Source organism: Quercus lobata, chromosome 10 (assembly GCF_001633185.2).
Source record: "Quercus lobata isolate SW786 chromosome 10, ValleyOak3.0 Primary Assembly, whole genome shotgun sequence".
NCBI lineage: Eukaryota > Viridiplantae > Streptophyta > Magnoliopsida > Fagales > Fagaceae > Quercus > Quercus lobata.
The window spans coordinates 11,090,082-11,110,357 of NC_044913.1; the positions used below are offsets into that span (position 1 = coordinate 11,090,082).

The 20,276-nt window shown below is 32.3% G+C and overlaps 2 protein-coding genes across 2 annotated transcripts; both read right to left on the reverse strand.

Moving 5' to 3' along the window:
* Positions 1 to 221: 221 nt before the first annotated feature.
* On the reverse strand, positions 222 to 2,373 carry LOC115964334 (transcription factor MYB98-like). Its single transcript, XM_031083668.1, has 3 exons — positions 1,751 to 2,373; positions 1,126 to 1,252; positions 222 to 956 (listed from the first exon to the last, which is right to left on the reverse strand). The coding sequence occupies exons 1-3, from the start codon at positions 2,371 to 2,373 to the stop codon at positions 279 to 281; spliced, it is 1,428 nt and encodes a 475-aa protein (XP_030939528.1). The 3' UTR covers positions 222 to 278.
* Positions 2,374 to 15,747: 13,374 nt separating this feature from the next.
* LOC115964335 (transcription factor MYB98-like) lies at positions 15,748 to 19,493 on the reverse strand. Its single transcript, XM_031083669.1, has 5 exons — positions 19,469 to 19,493; positions 17,321 to 17,606; positions 16,683 to 16,809; positions 16,068 to 16,512; positions 15,748 to 15,986 (listed from the first exon to the last, which is right to left on the reverse strand). Exons 1-5 carry the CDS (start codon positions 19,491 to 19,493, stop codon positions 15,835 to 15,837), a joined length of 1,035 nt encoding a protein of 344 aa, XP_030939529.1. The 3' UTR covers positions 15,748 to 15,834.
* Positions 19,494 to 20,276: the final 783 nt, after the last annotated feature.

A 20,276-nucleotide genomic window follows, 5' to 3' on the forward strand; every position in this document is an offset into this window, starting at 1 on the left:
TAATAAGCCTGAAAAGACATTATACACTCAATTCCCTTACAGATAAATACAATTCCATACAAACAGTTTGAGTACATATGTCACAAGAATTCCAATAGTATTATTTATTTTATTATATATTATTATTATTATAATTTTATATGTATGTTTTCCCTTCGTGCATGCGTGTTACCCAACTATTTTCCATTCATTCTTGAATTCTTCCTCTCAAAGTAATTCAAGGAAAAAAACTTTCAGCCAATGGCATAAGAAAAAAAGGGAACTCTGAAGCCAAATTCCTAAGGGCTTACACATTTGGCTTCATTAACTTGAGACATCATCTCCACCAAATCCAGCTCCTTCTTCACATCACAATCTACCACTGGAGTCATATCAACTGGAATATCCATGTCAAAGTCATTCTCATCCACAACTACTGGAGGACAATGCAGCATATTCTCATTAACCACAGGACCACAAGGCATTTGATCATCAAAATTGTTCTCATCCATAATAGGAGCATTGTTAGGTATGTCATCAAGAAGAGAATCGATACTACAGCTCTCCTGAAACATGTTTTCGTCGAAACAAAAGTCCGGAACCTCATTGAAATCATAGTTTGGAACCAACCGAGCATTAGGGGAAAACTGGTCAGTGGACTGTGGCAGCTGAGTTGGTGTTTTAATGGTGGTGTTATTGGCTGTGGCATTACTAGAAGAAGTTTTTCTTCTGTTTTGCACCATGTTTGATGGGTCCAAGTTCAAGCCCTTGATGTATTCTTGTAAAAGAGAGCCTCTAGGGTACTTTGAACGACATTTTCGTTTCGAGTATTGCCTTCTTTTGGTTGCATTCCAATGGTTCTTGATGGAGTTTTCAGTTCTCCCAGGCAACCTCTTTGCAATCTCTGCCCATTTATTTCCAATCTCTGCATGGGCCTGAATTAGTACCTTATCTTCCTCTTCACTCCATGTATCCTTCTGCAAAGTAACGAAAGAATACGAGCAAAAATAAACGACATTTTCATGCATTGGTGTCTAGTGTTAAAAATTGCATATTTGTATCTCCATTTAATCAATGAATTCCATAAAAACATGTAGGGGTAAAGATAGAATAATATAGAATCAATCAAGAAGAAATTAATAAAACCTTGATGTCTGGTCTAAGATGGTTATGCCATCTCTCTCGGCACTGCTTTCCTATCCTCCCAGGCAACATTTGAGCAATATAAGACCATTTTCTCACTCCATATTGCTTAACCAGTTGAATCAAAATCCTGTATTTACATGGATCAATACATGATAAAGACAACCAAACATGGGGAATAACAAAAGAGCAATACTACAGAAACACAAAGTTTGACAACTTTTTCACAACTTGTTAATATGATAAGTTGTGATTGAAGTAATATTACTTTCATATAGGTTTATTACCAATATCACTTTTATTATACACAGATCATAATAAATCAAGTCAACAGTTGTAAAAACACGAAAATTTTGTGTTGCTAGATTTATTGATAACAAAAATACATAATTGATAGGATTTTGATTGTCTCACACTCTTAATATTCACACTCCATACACATTGGACAATCATATACGAAGTGTGGACATCAAGTATCCACATAGAATTCATATTTTCAAACTAATATCCAATGTGTATGGAGTGTGAATATTGAAAGTGTCAGACAATAATTTACCTAGATAATGTAAAAATTATCTATATATATATATATGTATATATATATATTGAGGAATGAAATCTTTTGTACCTGTCTTCTTCAACTGTCCATTGACCCTTAACAACATTAGATTTCTTACGACCTTTTTGTGGTTTTTTAGTTGTTGGCAATGCTCTATTTTTGTTCATGCCAATTTTTTTGTAGTACCCATTTTCCGCTGTTATGCATGAGACTTCATCTGGTACAACAAAATTCAGAGGTTTTATTATGTCTTGGCTAGTAAAGATCACATGACTCCGATCTGATCCCATAATATCAATGGGATTTCTCTGAGGGAGATTCAAGTATCCTCCACTCTCGAAATTGTCCATAACATGACCATGCCCACCATTATCCATAAATGGCTTACACTCGTAAATATCAAAATCAGTTGAGGTGCACCCATATGCCAAATTGTTATTCAATGTATCATAACACTGAGTTTGCACCCCAAAGATGGGATTTGATGAAGACCCAATAGTTTGAAACTGATCAAGATGGTGAAAATCTTGCAAGAAACCCTTTGATGAAGGAGCTTCAAAGGAGAAATCATCTTTCATATAGGACTTTAAGTAATTATCAGACAAAAGCATTGGTTGTGAAGCAAGATTTTCCCTAAATTTTGTGTCAAGCTCCATTAGAGAGAGAGGGAGAGATGAGGAGTGGTCGAACATGACCTTTAAATCTAATGGTGACCAAATTTTGCTTTTTTAAGACTTATTTGGTATTTCTGAGCTTTTGATGGATACTTAACTACTGTAATTAAGAGTTTAATAAATATGTAATAAGTATATTAAATATAATTAAGCAGTTACATATAGCATATGGTCAATGAAGGTCATGGTTTCAGACGTGAGAATAGAATTGAGTACGGTCCTTGTTGGTATAAATACTCTAATCGGACACATGTCATAAAGGCATTGGCTAGATTGATGGGCATTTTTGTCTTTCAAAATTTGTTTTATGGTTTCTTATTTTAAATAAAATGAAATTTACTCCACAAATTAATTCTGAGTGGAAGCAATGTTTTGCTACATGTAGTAAAGTGGTTGAACATATTTATGACCATCTTGACCTTGTTTTTACTTACTATATAATGCGGGAAAAATTAATATGCAATTTGATGAGGATTTAACCAGTAGTCTTTTATCAAGAGTCTTGTAACTAAATTGACACCTCATGTACAAAGTACTCGGGAGGGTTTAAGAGAGAAAGGGTTCAAACTGTGGGATTAGTAGCATGTTGTAATTATCTCTCCAAAAAAAAAAACTAGTTGTATTTAAGAATATGTTTAAGGGCTTCTTATTAAATAAAAAGAAAATTTACTCCACAAATTAATTTCGAGTGAAGGTAACTTTTTTGTAGCATGTAGTCAAATGGTTGAACATATTTATGATGATCATGAACTTTGTTTTTACTTACTACATATGGGACTAGTTAATATCTAATGCTGTGATAATCTTACTTATGTTTTTACTTACTACATATGGGAAAAGTTAATATTCAATGCTGAGGATTTAAAACCGGGATGCATTTGTTGTTTGAGAAATTGGGTCAATGGAAATTATGCAAATGTGTGCTAAGCAAAAATCTCATTTAATTACTTAAATTTGTAAAGAAAAAAACTTTAATTGTTTTAATATTGCAATTTATAAAAAAAATTTACAAGAATAATTTGCAATTGATAAACCTTGTAGAAGATGAGGAAACTGTAAAAATGCTCTTTATGACTTTAAGTTTGTAAACATTGGTTATTACCACACAAATACTTATTAGAGTTTGTGATAATTTATTTCGACACAAAGAAATCATAAGTGAGAATTTTTATTTATTTATTATTTAAGCTCACCCTTACTAAAATAAATAATTTTTATAATCATATCAATATATTATAGTGAAGAAAAACATCCTATATTCCTATAGCTAAAAATAAATTTAGGCTCTTGTTGCTTCAACTATTATTATTTCTTTGCACTTTTCGTTTGATTTTTTTTTTTTCTCTTATATACTTTCTTTCACATAATTTATTTGAAATGATCATATGACCATGCTGGTGTCATTACGCTAATCAAGTTGATTGTTTTTGACAAATATATTCAAGAATAAAGGCATCCTAATAATTTGGACAGCTTAGAGAGAGCTAGCCAATTAGAAGTATCCATCTAGAATAATGCTAATACCTTAACAAAACTTTTGCCACAACCAACCCACGTAGCAAGTTGTGAGCAATGGAATAAAAGTGGTGGGTCTATATAAGTCTACAACTCCACCACTCATAATATCAACACATGGGCAAGTTGTGGATTTTATTGGGGTATTGGATTCATCCATTATTCCATTTATCTTTCGTCGTCTCACCAAAAAAAAAAAAAAAAAAAAAACAACAACAACAACAACAACAAAAATGAATCTAATTCACTCTACAAATATCCCTTCAAACCACTTTGGTTCAATTTAGTTCATTTGGTCCAATTAGATCCATTTCGATCTAGTTTTGACCACTTCAATTCATTCAGTCCACTTTGGTCATTCGCTCTTTTTGGTCCATTCTGGTCCACTTCAGTCCCTTAGGTCTACTTTAGTCCACTGGGTCCATTCAGTCCACATTGGTCATTCACTCTTTTTGGTCCATTTTGGTCTACTTCGGTCCATTAGGTACACTTTAGTCCATTCGGTCATTTTGCTCCATTAGGTCCACTTTGGTCTCTTAGGTCCAATTCATTCGGTCCTTTTGGTCCACTTCGGTCCAATTCAGGTCATTTGGTTCAACTTCGTCCATTTGGTCTAGTTTAGTCCATTTTGTCCACTTTAATCTATTGTTCCCAAACAGACACTTAGCTGTTTTAAGCATGCCTAAGTTAAGTTGAGTCTAGAACAATTTGATTGAATTAGTAAATGATATGAATTTTGTGTTGTTTCATCCTTTTTAATAATAACAAAAAAAGGTGGATAACATATCCAATTTCATCCCTAAATTTTGAAGCAAAGTGCTAGTAAAAGTCATGTTAAAACTGTAGGGTCTCAATTTACAGTCCAAGCCCAAAAAGTATGGGATGTTGGCCCAATGAACCCAATACAATAAATTTATAGAGAGTGGGTTGAAGAACTAGGCCTTAATGAATTGAACAACAGATAGATTTAATTTGAACGACTGTAAAACACAAACAAGAGACTTGATCTTAATATATTTTCAATCCGAGGAGGTACTCCTTGTATAAATTAATCACAATTGGATACAAAAATAATTTAGATTACTACAATATTTTCTCTCCCCTTTTTTCCGATCCCCTCTCCATGAAGAGTCTTTCACATTATATATCCTCCTTTGGACCATCTTCATCCTACACCTGTTGATCATCCGAGCCCTTACTTGAGTACCTGTCCCGTCAGATACTCTCTTTGGTTTTCTGTTAGTTGTGGTAGACAAGGTAGCACTGTTCAGAGGTTTTCTCCACATAAATGTAGCCAGAAAAGTAGCTGCAGTGCATTTAATGCAGTGGTGGTAGCTATCCCTTAGATATTTTTAGGTTTCCTTCTTTCTCGTATGTTCATGAGGCATGTCCCTATCATTGGAGGATCACTCTAATTGCTGGAGTACATACTTTGAACTATATTTATCATGTCCGAGGAGGAGTTCCTCTTTGGACAATCCTTTCATTTGTTCCCAACTTATGAGACTTTAAGTGGGAACATCTAATAATTATTTGCTCCTCCTCGGACCTATTAATGTTCTCGGACAAAACCTAAGGCCCAATATATGATCTTGGGCCCCCACCCCTACAAAAACTATTACTAAAATCTCAAAAATTAAGTTAATATAAATCATAACAGAACAAAATTAAAATAAAATAGTCTTTTAACATAAACACGTAATGCAGGACTCACGTTCTTGATAATTTGGAGAATATATTATTTTTTCTCTAAAGTTTATATGGAATTCGTATAACATGCACGTTATAGAAATAAATAGATAAAAATTATCTAGAAATAAATAGAAAGTTAGAATGTGTAATGTGTAATGTTTTGAATGAACTTCATAAAAATTAAGGATGACAAACTAAATTAGCGTAAATTTTAGGAACTAAGAAGTAAGAACGTTTCACAAATGGTTAGGCCCAAGCAGAATACAATAGAAAAGATCATCCATATATGGTGGTTTGGGATATTGCAAGATCCTAGGAGCTGATGTAGCACTTCTCTGTAGTTGAGTTCAGTAGTTGTTACCAAGTCCTTGGGCTTAGGAAATTCTAACTTCTCAGCTCATGAATTAGAAACTAAGTTTAGGACAAGTATATGTTGTTGTTAAAGGTGCCCATAAATTGAGTTACAAGGCTCTTGACAATCATCTTTAGCCTCGTATTTCTATGCGTCCTTGACCATCCTCTCAATATCTTGATTGGGTATTAATCTTCCTTTTCATACCACAGGTCTTCTCTTCGGTGGAAACATTAAGTATTCCATTACATCAATGGCAGCCTTAATGTCTCTACTGAGGAGAGAATCATTGGTGTATATGAATGAATTACTCACCCTTGTATTAGACTCTCTTTTTGAGAGAAAAAGGAAATTAATCTTTGTTTGGTATTAGAGGAAATGGATGGCTTCCTTTTGTCCATGAAAGATTTTTACTATTACTAGTGACTTGGGGTAGAGTATGAGAAGTGGGTGTTGGAGTTGATGACAAACTCATGTATTGCAAATTATGCCATGCCATACTTATCAGATAGCAAGGGTTAGAGACAAGTCTAGTGGTATTTACTTTTGTGTTTATTTATTAGCAACTCTTTGTTTTGTTGGGTTTTCTATTTAATGTTTATCTAAACTGATAAAAAAATTTCCCCACTGTTTGGCCTGTTACATTTACTCTTCCAGTTCCAGAATGTAGATGCTTTCTTCTCTTCCCCAGTTTGAAAATAGCAAAACATTGAAGTAATAATGGCTGATATGAGTAGCAATAGCTTGGTACTTTTTATTACCTTTTTTGGTGTTTGTTGATGGCATTAGAATAATTTTGTAGTTCAATAATGTTTATTTGGGAAAGTCGAAGGGGTCCGAAAAGTTTGATAAAATTGTGCAGTCAATAGTCATTGGACTTTGGTAGTGGACTAGTTTTCTTGCAAAGGGAACAAGATCGAATAACAACAGCACATAATCTACAATATCAAGATTACACAAACTAATCAAAGTTCTTTTTTGGATGGAATCACACCCTAATTATCTCAAAGAGTTGTGTTTTACTGAGATCTGTCCAACTTACTTGGAGGGGATAAACATTAAACACTTGTAAAGATTAACTTTTTAATTTTAATTTTACATTTTGGATGATAAGCCTTAAGATTGTATATTAAACCCTTGATATAGTTTAGCAAAAATTAAAGAATTCCATGATTTGATGATGCTAATAGTTTTTGGATTTTTTTAGGTACCATCAATTACTCCTGAATGAATGCCTCCTCAACCATCCATGAGAGGGGGAAAAAAATTGTGGAGGTGGTTCTTACAAAAAAACATCAGATTTCACTTACAGTTGGAAAGAGAAGGATTTAATTATATTCACAAGGTTTCTGGCCCTGCATTCCAATTAGATTTCATCATTGTTTCAAAGCATAAGTGACACTAGTTGAATTACAACGCTCTTAATTAGTTAAGGTCTAATTAAGTATGTAAATGAATTTATCCAAAAAAAAAAAAAGTACGTAAATGGGTTCAAGTTATTTTAACCGATAAATATGTTTGAATAATCTATGGGTGATTAAATCCCACCTACATAAAATATAAATCAATTGATATCTTAACATGATGATAATAAATTGTATCCATATATTTCAAATTCTAGTTAATCTGGAATTTTTTTTTTTCTTCAGATACATGCACTCCAATGAAACTCACACCTTTTTAGTGAATACATGCATGAGTATTGAACATCACTCCAATTTTCTTCCTTACCTTTTAAGCATAATTACTTGTCTCTTGTGTAAGCTTAGGAAGGAAAAATTGGTGTGCAATTGAAAAATAATCCATTCAAAGTTGTGAGTTTCAGCTAATTTAGGAAGGTGATATTACAATATCTTTGCAAATATGGAGAATAAATAGGAACAAAGAACAATATAGTTATAGTTGTTGAGCATATCATGTCTTAATGAATAATATTTTACAACTTAGACGTTGCATATGAAAACAAACCTTCAGGCCTATATAAATTTAAGTGCAGCACCCATTTTAAACATTGCACCTAGTGAGTCCTAGAAAAGGAGTTAAACTAGAAAGTGAAAATCATGGAATACCCTTCTTTTTTGAAAATTTTCATCTTCATTTTGAATGCTCAACTTATTCGAAACATTTTTGGTTATAAGGAGTTTTGTACCAAAGCTGATCAAAATCCTAAAAGAAGGTCTTTGTTTATGTTAAGAGTATCAAGAGAGCTTTTTCTCTGAGGGAGAGATTCAAGTATCCTCCACTTTGGGAATTGTCCACAACATGACCGTGCCCACCATTATCCTCCAATTTTGGTTCGTGTTACTTAATAGGTGAGCTTTAGATGTCATTAATTGTAGTGGTCGATCATGACCTTTAAATCTAAATCATCCAATGGTGACCAAAATTTGCTTTGTTAAGACTTAATTTGGTATTTCTTAGCTTTTGATGGATACTTTAACAACTGCAATTTAGAATTTAATAAATATAGCATATGGTCAATGAAGGTCATGGTTTCAGATATGTGAGAATAGAATTGAGTACGGTACGTATCAAAAAAAAAGAAAAAAGAATTGAGTACGGTACTTGTTGGTGTAAATTAATATTAAATACTCTAATCCGACACATGGCATAAAGGCATTCACTAGATTGATGGGCATTTTCGTCTTTTAGAATTTGTTTTGTGGTTTCTTATTTTGAATAAAATGAAATTTACTCCACAAATTAATTCTGAGTGGAAGCAATGTTTTGCAACATCAACATGTAGTAAAATGGTTGAACATATTTATGACCATCTTGACCTTGTTTTTACTTACTATATGCGGGAAAAATTTATATGCAATTTTATGAGGATTTAACTCGTTGCCTATTACAATATGTTTAAGGGCTTTTATTAAATAAAAAGAAAATTTACTCCACAAATTAATTTTGAGTGAAGGTAACTTTTTTGCAGCATGTAGTGAAATGGTTGAACATATTTATGATGATCATGACCTTTGTTTTTACTTACTACATATGGGACCAGTTAATATCTAATGATGTGGTCATCTTACTCATGTTTTTACTTACTACATATGGGACAAGTTAATATTCAATGTTGAGGATTTAAAACCGGGATACATTTTAATAGGCCAAAAATATATTGACCCCTTATGATGATTTAACTAATTAATTTAGCCAAGTTAATTATTTAATCCGATTAACATGCAATACGCGTGGTAGCACAAACAAATCACTAAGTTAATATGCAGCGGAAAATAAAATTGATACTGTGATTTATTTACGAATGAGGAAAACCTCCAAGGCAAAAACCCAACCGGATGAATTTAAGGTCACTACTCCCAAGAATCCACTATTATCATAATAAGCGGTTACAAGTAAAGGAATCCTAATACCATATACCAACCAACAATTGAACCTTTACCCCAATACCCAATTAGACTTGTTTTGTAGTGACAATCTCTCATTTTCAATGCATAGCTCCAAGTGCGTGACTAACTAATCGATGCACGGATTTAAGTACGTGACTAACACACCAACTTGAGAAGGATGTTGGCTGCAAAGTTCTTCAGTTCATCCACATGATGAAGATCATGAAACTCTTTGGTTACACCCTATGGCGTACAAACACAACAGCTTCTTCAAGAGAAAGATGAACTAGGGCAAGTTCTGTCTCTGGTCACAATTTGCTTGAACAAAACCTTTGCATCAAGTTTCATAAACTTGCAACCTGTGTGACAGCCCTTAAAATAAACCTTATATATGTTTAGGGTTGTGAGACAAGAAAGCCTAAATAAGTATACACGGATATGTGTAAAATCAGATATGAAAAACTGATTTTTGTAAATCTTGATAGATAGGTTATCTATCGAGCAGCTGTCGAGCATCGGGCTAAACAGGCCTTTTAAATCTCGATAGATACTATCTGTTGAGCTTTAAAATACAGTACTTCTTCACTTGATTCTTGGACAGATTTGCATGGCTTTAACATTTGGACTTGAACTCTTGTTGCTTGAAGTATTAAACACATCCTAGATCTACCTAATTACAAGTAAAGTGCGTTTTCTCAAATGATTTGACAATTCTAGATGACATATGTTCCTAACATGATTCACATATATCCAAAAAATCTCCCCCTTTAGCAATCTGTGAAAAAACCACAACAAACAAATGAACATATGAGAGAAGTCATAAATCACTCAACTCATACTCACTTGTTGAATACAATAAAATCTATCATAACACAAAATTCTTGAAAAACTTTGCAAGAAGAGAGTTCATGGCAAGAGAGACTTTGACAACCTGTATTTCTAAAACACTTTAAACAAAACTCATCACGGCATCTTAGTGTGAAACAGAAATAGAAGATTGCATACAATTAATAAGAAGCATGTGCATAAAGAGAGAAAAGAAACACCACATGAAGAGATAGGTGAAACTGTAATAACAACCTCAATATATATATATATATATATATATATATCAATAATGAGTACAAGGTTTGCTATCACAATGTAAGAATAGTGTATCTAAAAAGTAAAGAAAAGAAAATATACAAAAAGTCCTCACTACATCTCTCATAAACAAAAACACTCCCCCTAACAGAAATATCTCTTATACTAACACTCCCCCTAAACATTGGTTATTACCACACAAATACTTTTTAGTGTTTGTGATAATTTATTTCGATACAAAGAAATCATAAGTTAGAATTTTTTTTATATATTATTTAAGCTCACCTTTACTAAAATAAATAATTTTTATAATCATATCAATATATTATAGTGAAGAAAAACATCCTATATTCCTATAGCTACAAATAAATTTAGGCTCTTGTTGCTTCAACTATTATTATTTCTTTGCACTTTTCGTTTGATTTTTTTTTTCTCTTATATACGTTCTTTCACATAATTTATTTGATACGATCATATGACCACGCTGGTGTCATTACACTAATCAAGTTGACTATTTTTGAATAATATAATCAAGAATAAAGGCATCCTAATAATTTGGACAGCTTAGAGAGAGCTAGCCAATTAGAAGTATCTGTCTAGAATAATGCTAATACCATAACAAAACTTTTGGAAAAAAATGGCCTTTGCCCTTTTTAAAAAAACAATACAGCATTTTGCCTCATTTCCCAAACTAATTAGGGAAATGCCTCCTTTTTGAAACTCGACTTTCTCAAAATCGAGTTAAGCCCTATAGTGGCGTTTTAAGGAGCCTATAGTGACGTTTTAATAAGCCTATAGTGGCGTTTTGTAACTCGAGCTCCATGAACTCGAGTTATAGGTAAAAAAAAAAAGGGAAAAACTTGCATTGAACTCGAGTTCATGAAGATCGAGTTACAAAACGCCACTATAGGTTCTTAAAACGTCACTATAGGCTCCTTAAAACGCCACTATAGGCCTCTACATTTTTTTTTTTTTTAATTTGATTTTGAGAAAGTCGAGTTTCAAAAGATAGGCATTTTCCTAATTAGTTTGGGAAAGGAGGCAAGATGCTGGATTGTTTTTTTAAAAATGGCAAAAGCCAATTTTGTCCCAAAACTTTTACCACAACTTACCCACGTAGTAAGTTGTGAGCAATGAAATAAAAGTGCTGGGTCTATATAAGTCTACAACTCCACCACTCATAATATCAACAAATGGGCAAGTTGTGGATTTTATTGTGGTATTGGATTCATCCATTATTCCATTTATCTTTCATTGTCTCACCAAATCAAAAAAACAAAAAACAATAATGTATCTAATTCACTCTAAAAATATCCCTTCAAACCACTTCGGTATAATTTAGTTCATTTGGTCCAATTAGATCCATTTCGATCCAATTTTGACCACTTCAGTCCATTCAGTCAACTTTGGTCCACATCGGTCCATTCAGTCCACTTTGGTCATTCGCTCTTTTTGGTCCATTTTGGTCCACTTCAGTCCCTTAGGTCAACTTTAGCCCATTCGGTCCATTCAGTCCACTTCAATCATTTGCTCTTTTTGGTCCACTTTGGTCCCTTAGGTACACTTTAGTCCATTCAGTCCTTTTGCTCCATTAGGTCCACTTTGGTCTCTTAGGTCCAGTCCATTTAGTCCTTTTGGTCCACTTTGGTCCAATTCAGACCATTTGGTTCAACTCAGTCCATTTGGTCTAGTTTAGTCCATTTTGTCCACTTCAGTCTATTGTTCCCAATCAGACACTTAGCTGTTTTAAGCATGGCCGAGTTAAGTTGAGCCTAGAACAATTTGATTGAATTAGTAAATGATATGAATTTTGTGTTGTTTCATCCTTATTAATAATAACAAAAAAAGGTGTATAACATATCCAATTTCATCTGTAAATTTTGAAGCAAAGTGATAGTAAAAGTCATGTCAAAACTATTACTAAAATCTCAAAAATTAAGTTAATATAAATCATAACTAAACAAAATTAAAATAAAATAGTCTTGTAACGTAAACACATAATGCGAGACTCATGTTCTTGATAATTTGGAGCATATATTATTTTTTTCTCTAAATTTTATATGAAATTCATATAACATGCACGCTAGATTCTTTATTAATTGTTAAAAATAAGTTTGACACTTTTCAGTTAAAAATTATCTAGAAATAAATAGAAAGTTAGAATGTGTAATGTTTTGAATAAACTTCATAAAAATTACGGATGACAAACTAAATTAGTGTAAATTTTAGGAACTATGAAGTAAGAACGTTTCACAAATGGTTAGGCCCAAGCAGAATACAATAGAAAAGATCAACCATATATGGTGGTTTGGGATATTGCAAGATCCTAGGAGCTGATGTAGCACTCCTCTGTAGTTGAGTTCAGTAGTTGTTACTGAGTCCTTGGGCTTAGGAAATTCTAGGCCTTATATGGTATACTCACTCAAAAACATGTTTTTAGTTTTCAAACAATATTACATGTATTTCTACACATTTTTCATTTACACGTATTTCCACACATGTTTTCAAGCACATGTTTTCAGTTTTTAAGTGCATGTACCAAACACCCCCCCTAACATCTCAGCTCATGAATAGAAACTAAGTTTAGGACAAGTATATGTTGTTGTTAAAGGTGCCTATAAATTGAGTTACAAGACTCTTAACAATCATCTTTAGCCTCGTATCTCTATGTGTCCTTGACCATCCTCTCAATGTCTTGATTGGGTAGTGATCTTCCTTTTCATACCACAGGTCTTCTCTTTAGTGGAAACATTAAGTATTCCATTACATCAATGGCAGCCTGAATGTCTCTACTGAGGAGAAGATCACTGGTGTATATGAATGAGTTACTCACCCTTGTATTAGACTCTCTTTTTAAGAGAAAAAGGAAATTAATCTTTGTTTGGTATCAGAGGAAATGGATGGCTTCCTTTTGTCCATGAAAGATTTTTACTATTGCTAGTGACTTGGGGTAGAGTATGAGAAGTGGGTGTTGGAGTTGATGACAAACTCATGTATTGCAAATTATGCCATGCCATACTTATCAGATGCTATAGCTCTAATATTAGCAAGGGTTAGAGACAAGTCAAGTGGTATTTACTTTTGTGTTTATTTATGAGCAACTCTTTGTTTTGTTTTTTTTTTTTTTTTTCTTTTTCTTTTTTTTTGAGAATTGTTGTGTTTTCTATTTAATGTTTATCTAAACTGATAAAAAAATTTCCCTACTGTTTAGCATGTTACATTTACTCTTCCAGTTCCTAGAATGTAGATGCTTTCTTCTCTTCCCTAGTTTGAAAATAGCAAAACATTGAAGTAATAATGGCTGATATAAGTAGCAATAGCTTGGTAACTTTTTATTACTTTTTGTGGTGTTTGTTGATGGCATCAAAATAATTTTGTAGTTTAGTAATGTTTATTTGGGAAAGCCAAAGGGGTCCCAAAAGTTTGATAAAATTGTGCAATCAATAGTCATTGGACTTTAGTAGTGGACTAGATTTCTTGCAAAGAGAACAAGATCGAATAACAACAGCGCATAATCTACAATATCAAGATTACACAAACTAATTAAAGTTCTTTTTTGGATGGAATCACACCCTAATTATCTCAAAGAGTTGTGTTGTACTGAAATCTGTCCAACTTACTCGGAGGGGATAAACATTAAACACTTGTAAAGATTAACTTTTTAATTTTAATTTTACATTTTGGATGATAAGCCTTAAGATTGTATATTTAACCCTTGATATAGTTTAGCAAAAATTAAAGAATTCCATGATTTGATGATGCTGATAGTTTTTGGATTTTTTTAGGTACCGTCAATTACTCCTGAATGAATGCCTCCTCAACCGTCCAAGAGAGGGGGAAAAAAATTGTGGAGGTGGCTCTTACAACAAAACATCAGATTTCACTTACAGTTGGAAATAGAAGGATTTAATTATATAGACAAGGTTTCTGACCCTGCATTCCAATTAGATTTCATCATTGCTCCAAAGCCTAAGTGATACTAGTTGAATTACAAAACTCTTAATTAGTTAAGGTCTAATTAAGTATGTAAATGACTTTATCAAAAAAAAAAAAAGTACATAAATGGGTTCAAGTTATTTTAACCGATAAATATGTTTGAATAATCTATGGGTGATTAAATCCCACCTACATAAAATATAAATCAATTGATATCTTAACATGATGATAATAAATTGTATCCATATATTTCAAATTCTAATTAATCTGATTTTTTTTTTCTTTGGATACATGCACTCCAATGAAACTCACACCTACATGCACGAGTATTGAACATCACTCCAATTTTCTTCCTTACCTTTTAAGCATAATTACTTGTCTCTTGCGTAAGCTTAAGAAGGAAAAATTGTTGTGCCGTTGAAAAATAATCCATTCAAAGTTGTGAGTTTCAGCTAATTTAGGAAGGTGATATTACAATATCTTTGCAAATATGGAGAATAAATAGGAACAAAGAACAATATAGTTATAGTTGTTGGGTTAGAATTTTTGAGCATATCTTGTCTTAATGAATAATATTTTACAACTTAGACGTTGCATATGAAAACATACCTTCAAGCCTATATAAATTTAAGTGCAGCACCTATTTTAAACATTGCACTTAGTGAGTTCTAGAAAAGGAGTTAAACAAGAAAGTGAAAATCATGGAGTACCCTTCTTTTTTGAAAATTTTCATTTTCATGATGAATGCTCAATTTGTTAGAAACATTTTTGGTTATAAGGAGTTTTGTATCCTAAAAGGTCTTTGTTTATGTGATAGGTGCTATATGGGTGTAGGTTCTGTTGTGTGTACGAATGTTGATGTGTGTGTAGTGCAAGTGCTGAAGAGGTGCAGGGCTGAAGCTGTGCACGTGCTAAGACTGTGCTGTGCTGAGCTGGAGGCAATTAAAGGCAGAGCTGAGTTGGAGTTAGGTAGTTATGGCAGAGCTGAGTTGGAGTTAGTTAGGTAGTTATTGTGATTAGTTGTTATGCAGTAGTTAGTGGATGAATCAGATTGTATAAATAGATTAGGGAATGAATTGTAAGGACCATATGTGAAATGTATAAACTTGTTCTTCTTTTCCTTTGTTTCTTCCTTATCTCTTTTTCTTCTTCTTTCCTTTAGCTATGTTCTTTAAGTCTTGGAGGCCTAGTTTCCCTCAAAGAAACTACCAAAGTGTTCTTGATTTCAATCATATTAGCAGGATCTTATCATTATGTTAGAGTATCAAGAGAGCTTTTTCTAACTTGGATCTCTCCTAAGCAACAGGTAACCAATCATGTTTTTGTTGTTCATTGTTATTAAAAATAATATTGAATTCTTCTAGTAAAAATGTTAGTTCTTTTGCTTTAAATTTGGTTTAATGTTGTTTCTTTTTCGTCTACTGAATATTGTCTTTTCTTGAATGTGGCAGGAAGTCTCTCCCTCTCTAAATTTGCTTAAAACCCCCTTACTATGAAGGCCAAAATAGTAAATTTATTTTTGTAATTGAAGTATATTGCATATACTGGCTTCTAAGGGCTTACACATTTGGCTTCGTTAAATTGAGACATCATCTCCACCAAATCCAGCTCCTTCTTCACACCACAATCTACCACTGGAGTCATATCAACTGGAATATCCATGTCAAAATCATTCTCATCCACAACTACTGGAGCACAATGCAGCATATTCTCATCAACCACAGGACCACAAGGCATTTGATCATCAAAATTGTTCTCATCCATAATAGGAGCATTATTAGGTATGTCATCAAGAAGAGAATCGATACTACAGCTCTCCTGAAACATGTTTTCGTCGAAACAAAAGTTTGGAACCTCATTGAAATCATAGTTTGGAAACAACCGAGCATTAGGGCAAAACTGATCAGTGTACTGGGGCAGCTGAGTTGGTGTTTTAGTGGTGGTGTTATTGGCTGTGGCATTACTAGAAGAAGTTTTTCTTCTGTTTTGCACCATGTTTGATGGGTCCAAGTTCAAGCCCTTGATGTATTCTTGTAGAAGAGAGCCTCTAGGGTACTTTGAACGACATTTTCGTTTCGAGTATTGCCTTCTTTTGGTTGCATTCCAATGGTTCTTGATGGAGTTTTCAGTTCTCCCTGGCAACCTCTTTGCAATCTCTGCCCATTTATTTCCAATCTCTGCATGTGCCTGAATTAGTACCTTATCTTCCTCTTCACTCCATGTATCCTTCTGCAAAGTAACGAAAGAATATGAGCAAAAATAAAAGGCATTTTCATGCAATGGTTTCTAGTGTTAAAAAATGCATATTTGTATCTCCATTTTAATCAATGAATTCCATAAAAACATGTAGGGATAAAGATAGAATAATATAGAATCAATGAAAAAGAAATTAATAAAACCTTGATGTCTGGTCTAAGATGGTTATGCCATCTCTCTCGGCATTGCTTTCCTATCCTCCCAGGCAACATTTGAGCAATATAAGACCATTTTCTCACTCCATATTGCTTAACCAGTTGAATCAAATGCCTGTATTTACATGCATCAATACATGATAAAGACAACCAAACATGGGGAATAACAAAAGAGCAATACTAGAGAAACACAAAATTTGACAACTTTTTTCACAACTTGTTAATATGATAAGTTGTGATTGTAGTAATATTAGTTTCACATAGGTTTATCATCGATATCACTTTTATTATACGTAAATCATAATAAATCAAGTCAATAGTTGTAAAAACATGAAAAAATTTGTGAAATTTTTTGTATTGCTAGATTTATAGATAAGAAAAATACATAATTAATAGGTTCTTGATTGTCTCACACTTTTAACATTCACACTCCATACACATTGAATAATCATTTACAAAGTGTGGATATCAAGTATCCACATAAAATTCATATTTTTCAAACTAATGTCCAATGGGTATGGAGTGTGAATATTGAACGTGTCAGACAATAATTTATCTAAATAATGTAAAAATTATCCATATATGTGTATATATATTTATTTATTGAGGAATGAAATCTTTTGTACCTGTCTTCTTCAACTGTCCATTGACCCTTAACAACATTAGATTTCTTACAACCTTTTTGGGGTTTTTTAGTTATTGGCAATGCTCTATTCTTGTTCATGCCAATTTTTTTGTAGTACCCATTTTCTGCTGATATGCATGAGACTTCATCTGGTAAAACAAAATTCAGAGGTTTTATTATGTCTCGGCAAGTAGTAAAGACCATTTGACTCTGATCTGATCCCATAATATCAATGGGATTTCTCTGAGGGAGATTCAAGTATCCTCCACTTTGGAAATTTGGTATTTCTTAACTTTTGATGGATACTTTAACAACCACAATTAAGAATTTAATAAATATGTAATAAGTATATTAAATATAATTAAGCAGTTACATATAGCATATGGTCAAGGAAGGTCATGGTTTCAGATATGTGACAATAGAATTGAGTACGGTACTTGTTGGTATAAATACTCTAATCATACACACGTGGCATAAAGGCATTGGCTAGATTGATGGGCATTTTTGTCTTTCAGAATTTGTTTTACGGTTTCTTATTTTAAATAAAATGAAATTTACTCCACAAATTAATTCTGATTGGAAGCAATGTTTTGCAACATGTAGTAAAATGGTTGAACATATTTATGACCATCTTGACCTTGTTTTTACTTATTATATGCTGGGAAAAAGTAATATGCAATTTGATGAGGATTTAACTCGTTGTCTTTTAGAATATGTTTAAGGGCTTCTTATTAAATAAAAAGAAAATTTACTCCACAAATTAATTTTGAGTGAAGGCAATTTTTTTGCAACATGTAGTCAAATAGTTGAACATATTTATAATCATCTTACCTTTGTTTTTACTTACTACATATGGGACAAGTTAATATCCAATGCTGAGGGTTTAATATCGGGATGCATTTGTTGTTTGAGAAATTGGGTCAATGGAAATTATGCAAATGTGTCCTGAGCAAAAATCTCATTTAATTACTTTAATTTGGGAAAAAAAAAACTTTAATGGTTTTAATATAGCTATTTATAAAAAAAATTACAAAGCATAATTTTCAATTGATAAACATTGTAGAAGATGGGAAACTGTAAAATGCCCTTTATGACTTTAAGTTTGTAAACATTGGTTTGTTCCATATTACCATACAAATACTTATTAGTGCTTGTGATAATTTATTCTGATACAAAGAGATCATACGTTATAATTTTTTTATTATTTAAGCTCACCTCTACTAAAATAAATAAATTTTATAATCATATCAATACAATATAGTGAAGAAAAACATCCTATATTCCTATAGCCATAAATAAATTTAGGCTCTTGCTGCTTCAACTATTATCATTTCTTTGCACTTTAAATTTTTTTTCTCCTTTTTTTTTTTTTTCTCCTATACACTTTCTTTCACATAATTTATTTGACATGATATAATCATATGACCATGATGGTGTCATTACACTGCTCAAGTTGACTGTTATTAATAATTTTGACTAGGTTAGAGAGACCTAGCCAATTAGAAGTATCCATCTAGAATAATGCCAATATCATAACAAAATTCATAACTTTTGCCATAACTTGCCCACCTGGCAAGTTGTGAGTGATGAAATAAAAATGGTGGGTTCATATGGGTCCACAACTCTACCGCTCATAATATCATTAAATGGGCAAATTGTTGGTTTTGTTGTGATATTAGATTCATCCGTTATTCTATTTATCTTTTACTTTCTCGTAAAAAATAAAATTAAAAACAATAATGTGTCTAACTCACTCTGAAAATATCCAATATTTAGTATTAAAAGTGATAATTTGTTGTAACTGAAGTTGAATTCTATACTCAAAAATCAACCCCTCCCTCTTGACGACAAATTTAATTAGCCATTAAGGATAAAATTTAATGGTAAATTTAGTGGTGGAGAATGAAACACAATGGAAACACGACTCATCTCATTTAATTAACCAACATTATTTACTAAGATATGTTATGATGAAAACGCTATGCAATTAATGAACCTCTAATTGTGCATCAAAAGTTCTTAATTATAGATATTCTTAGCTATTATAGCTAATACTTGTTAAATACCCCTACCTACTTTTTATTTTTGGGTCTATTAAATGTCACTTTGTTTTTTTGGTCTTGAAACAGAGCACAACTTCTAAACGAACCATTGAGGAACCTTATGTCCTCCATTAGTATGCCTTATACTGAATTTTTTAGTTTGTCCCTACCATATTATAATTTGAAACTTTTATGCGTCCACATTAACCAAAATAATAGAAATTCACATATATTACACTCAGTATTTATCTAACTACTAATAGTTTCATTTATAACTTGAGTTTTGGCTCTAAAAAAATTTAAAATAAATCATTCATGTGAGAATTATCTCAATAAATAAATACAATATTATGAATCAGCATATTTTTTGGTAGAGTTTTTTTTTTTTTTTTTTTTTGGTATAATTACATTAACTATCACTTAGTATTTAAATAAACAGCTTTTAATTTTTCAAATTGGTCTCAAATATTATATATTCACATAATGTGTGTAAGTGCGTGTATCATATATAAATTTTGCCCTCTCTCAACTCAAATCTTGGCTCCGCCACTAGTGAGAGATGAGCATACAGTGAGGCAAATGGCCTAATGTTTTGGTGCTAATCTCCTTTGTGTTCCTTAATAGGTGAGCTTTGGATATCATTAATTGTAGAGTTTGATTATGACCTTTAAATCTAAATCATCCAATGGTCAAGGTTGCCTAAGCATTTCTTTAAACTTGTGACCAAAATCTGCTTTGTTAAGACTTAACTTGGCATGTCTTAGCTTTTGATGGGTACTTTAGCAACTGCAATTAAGAATTTAATCAATATGTAATAAGTATATTTAGTATAACTAAGCAGTTACATATAGCATATGGTTAAGGAAGATCATGATTTTAGACATGTGAGAATAGATTTTTTTTTTTTTTTTTGGA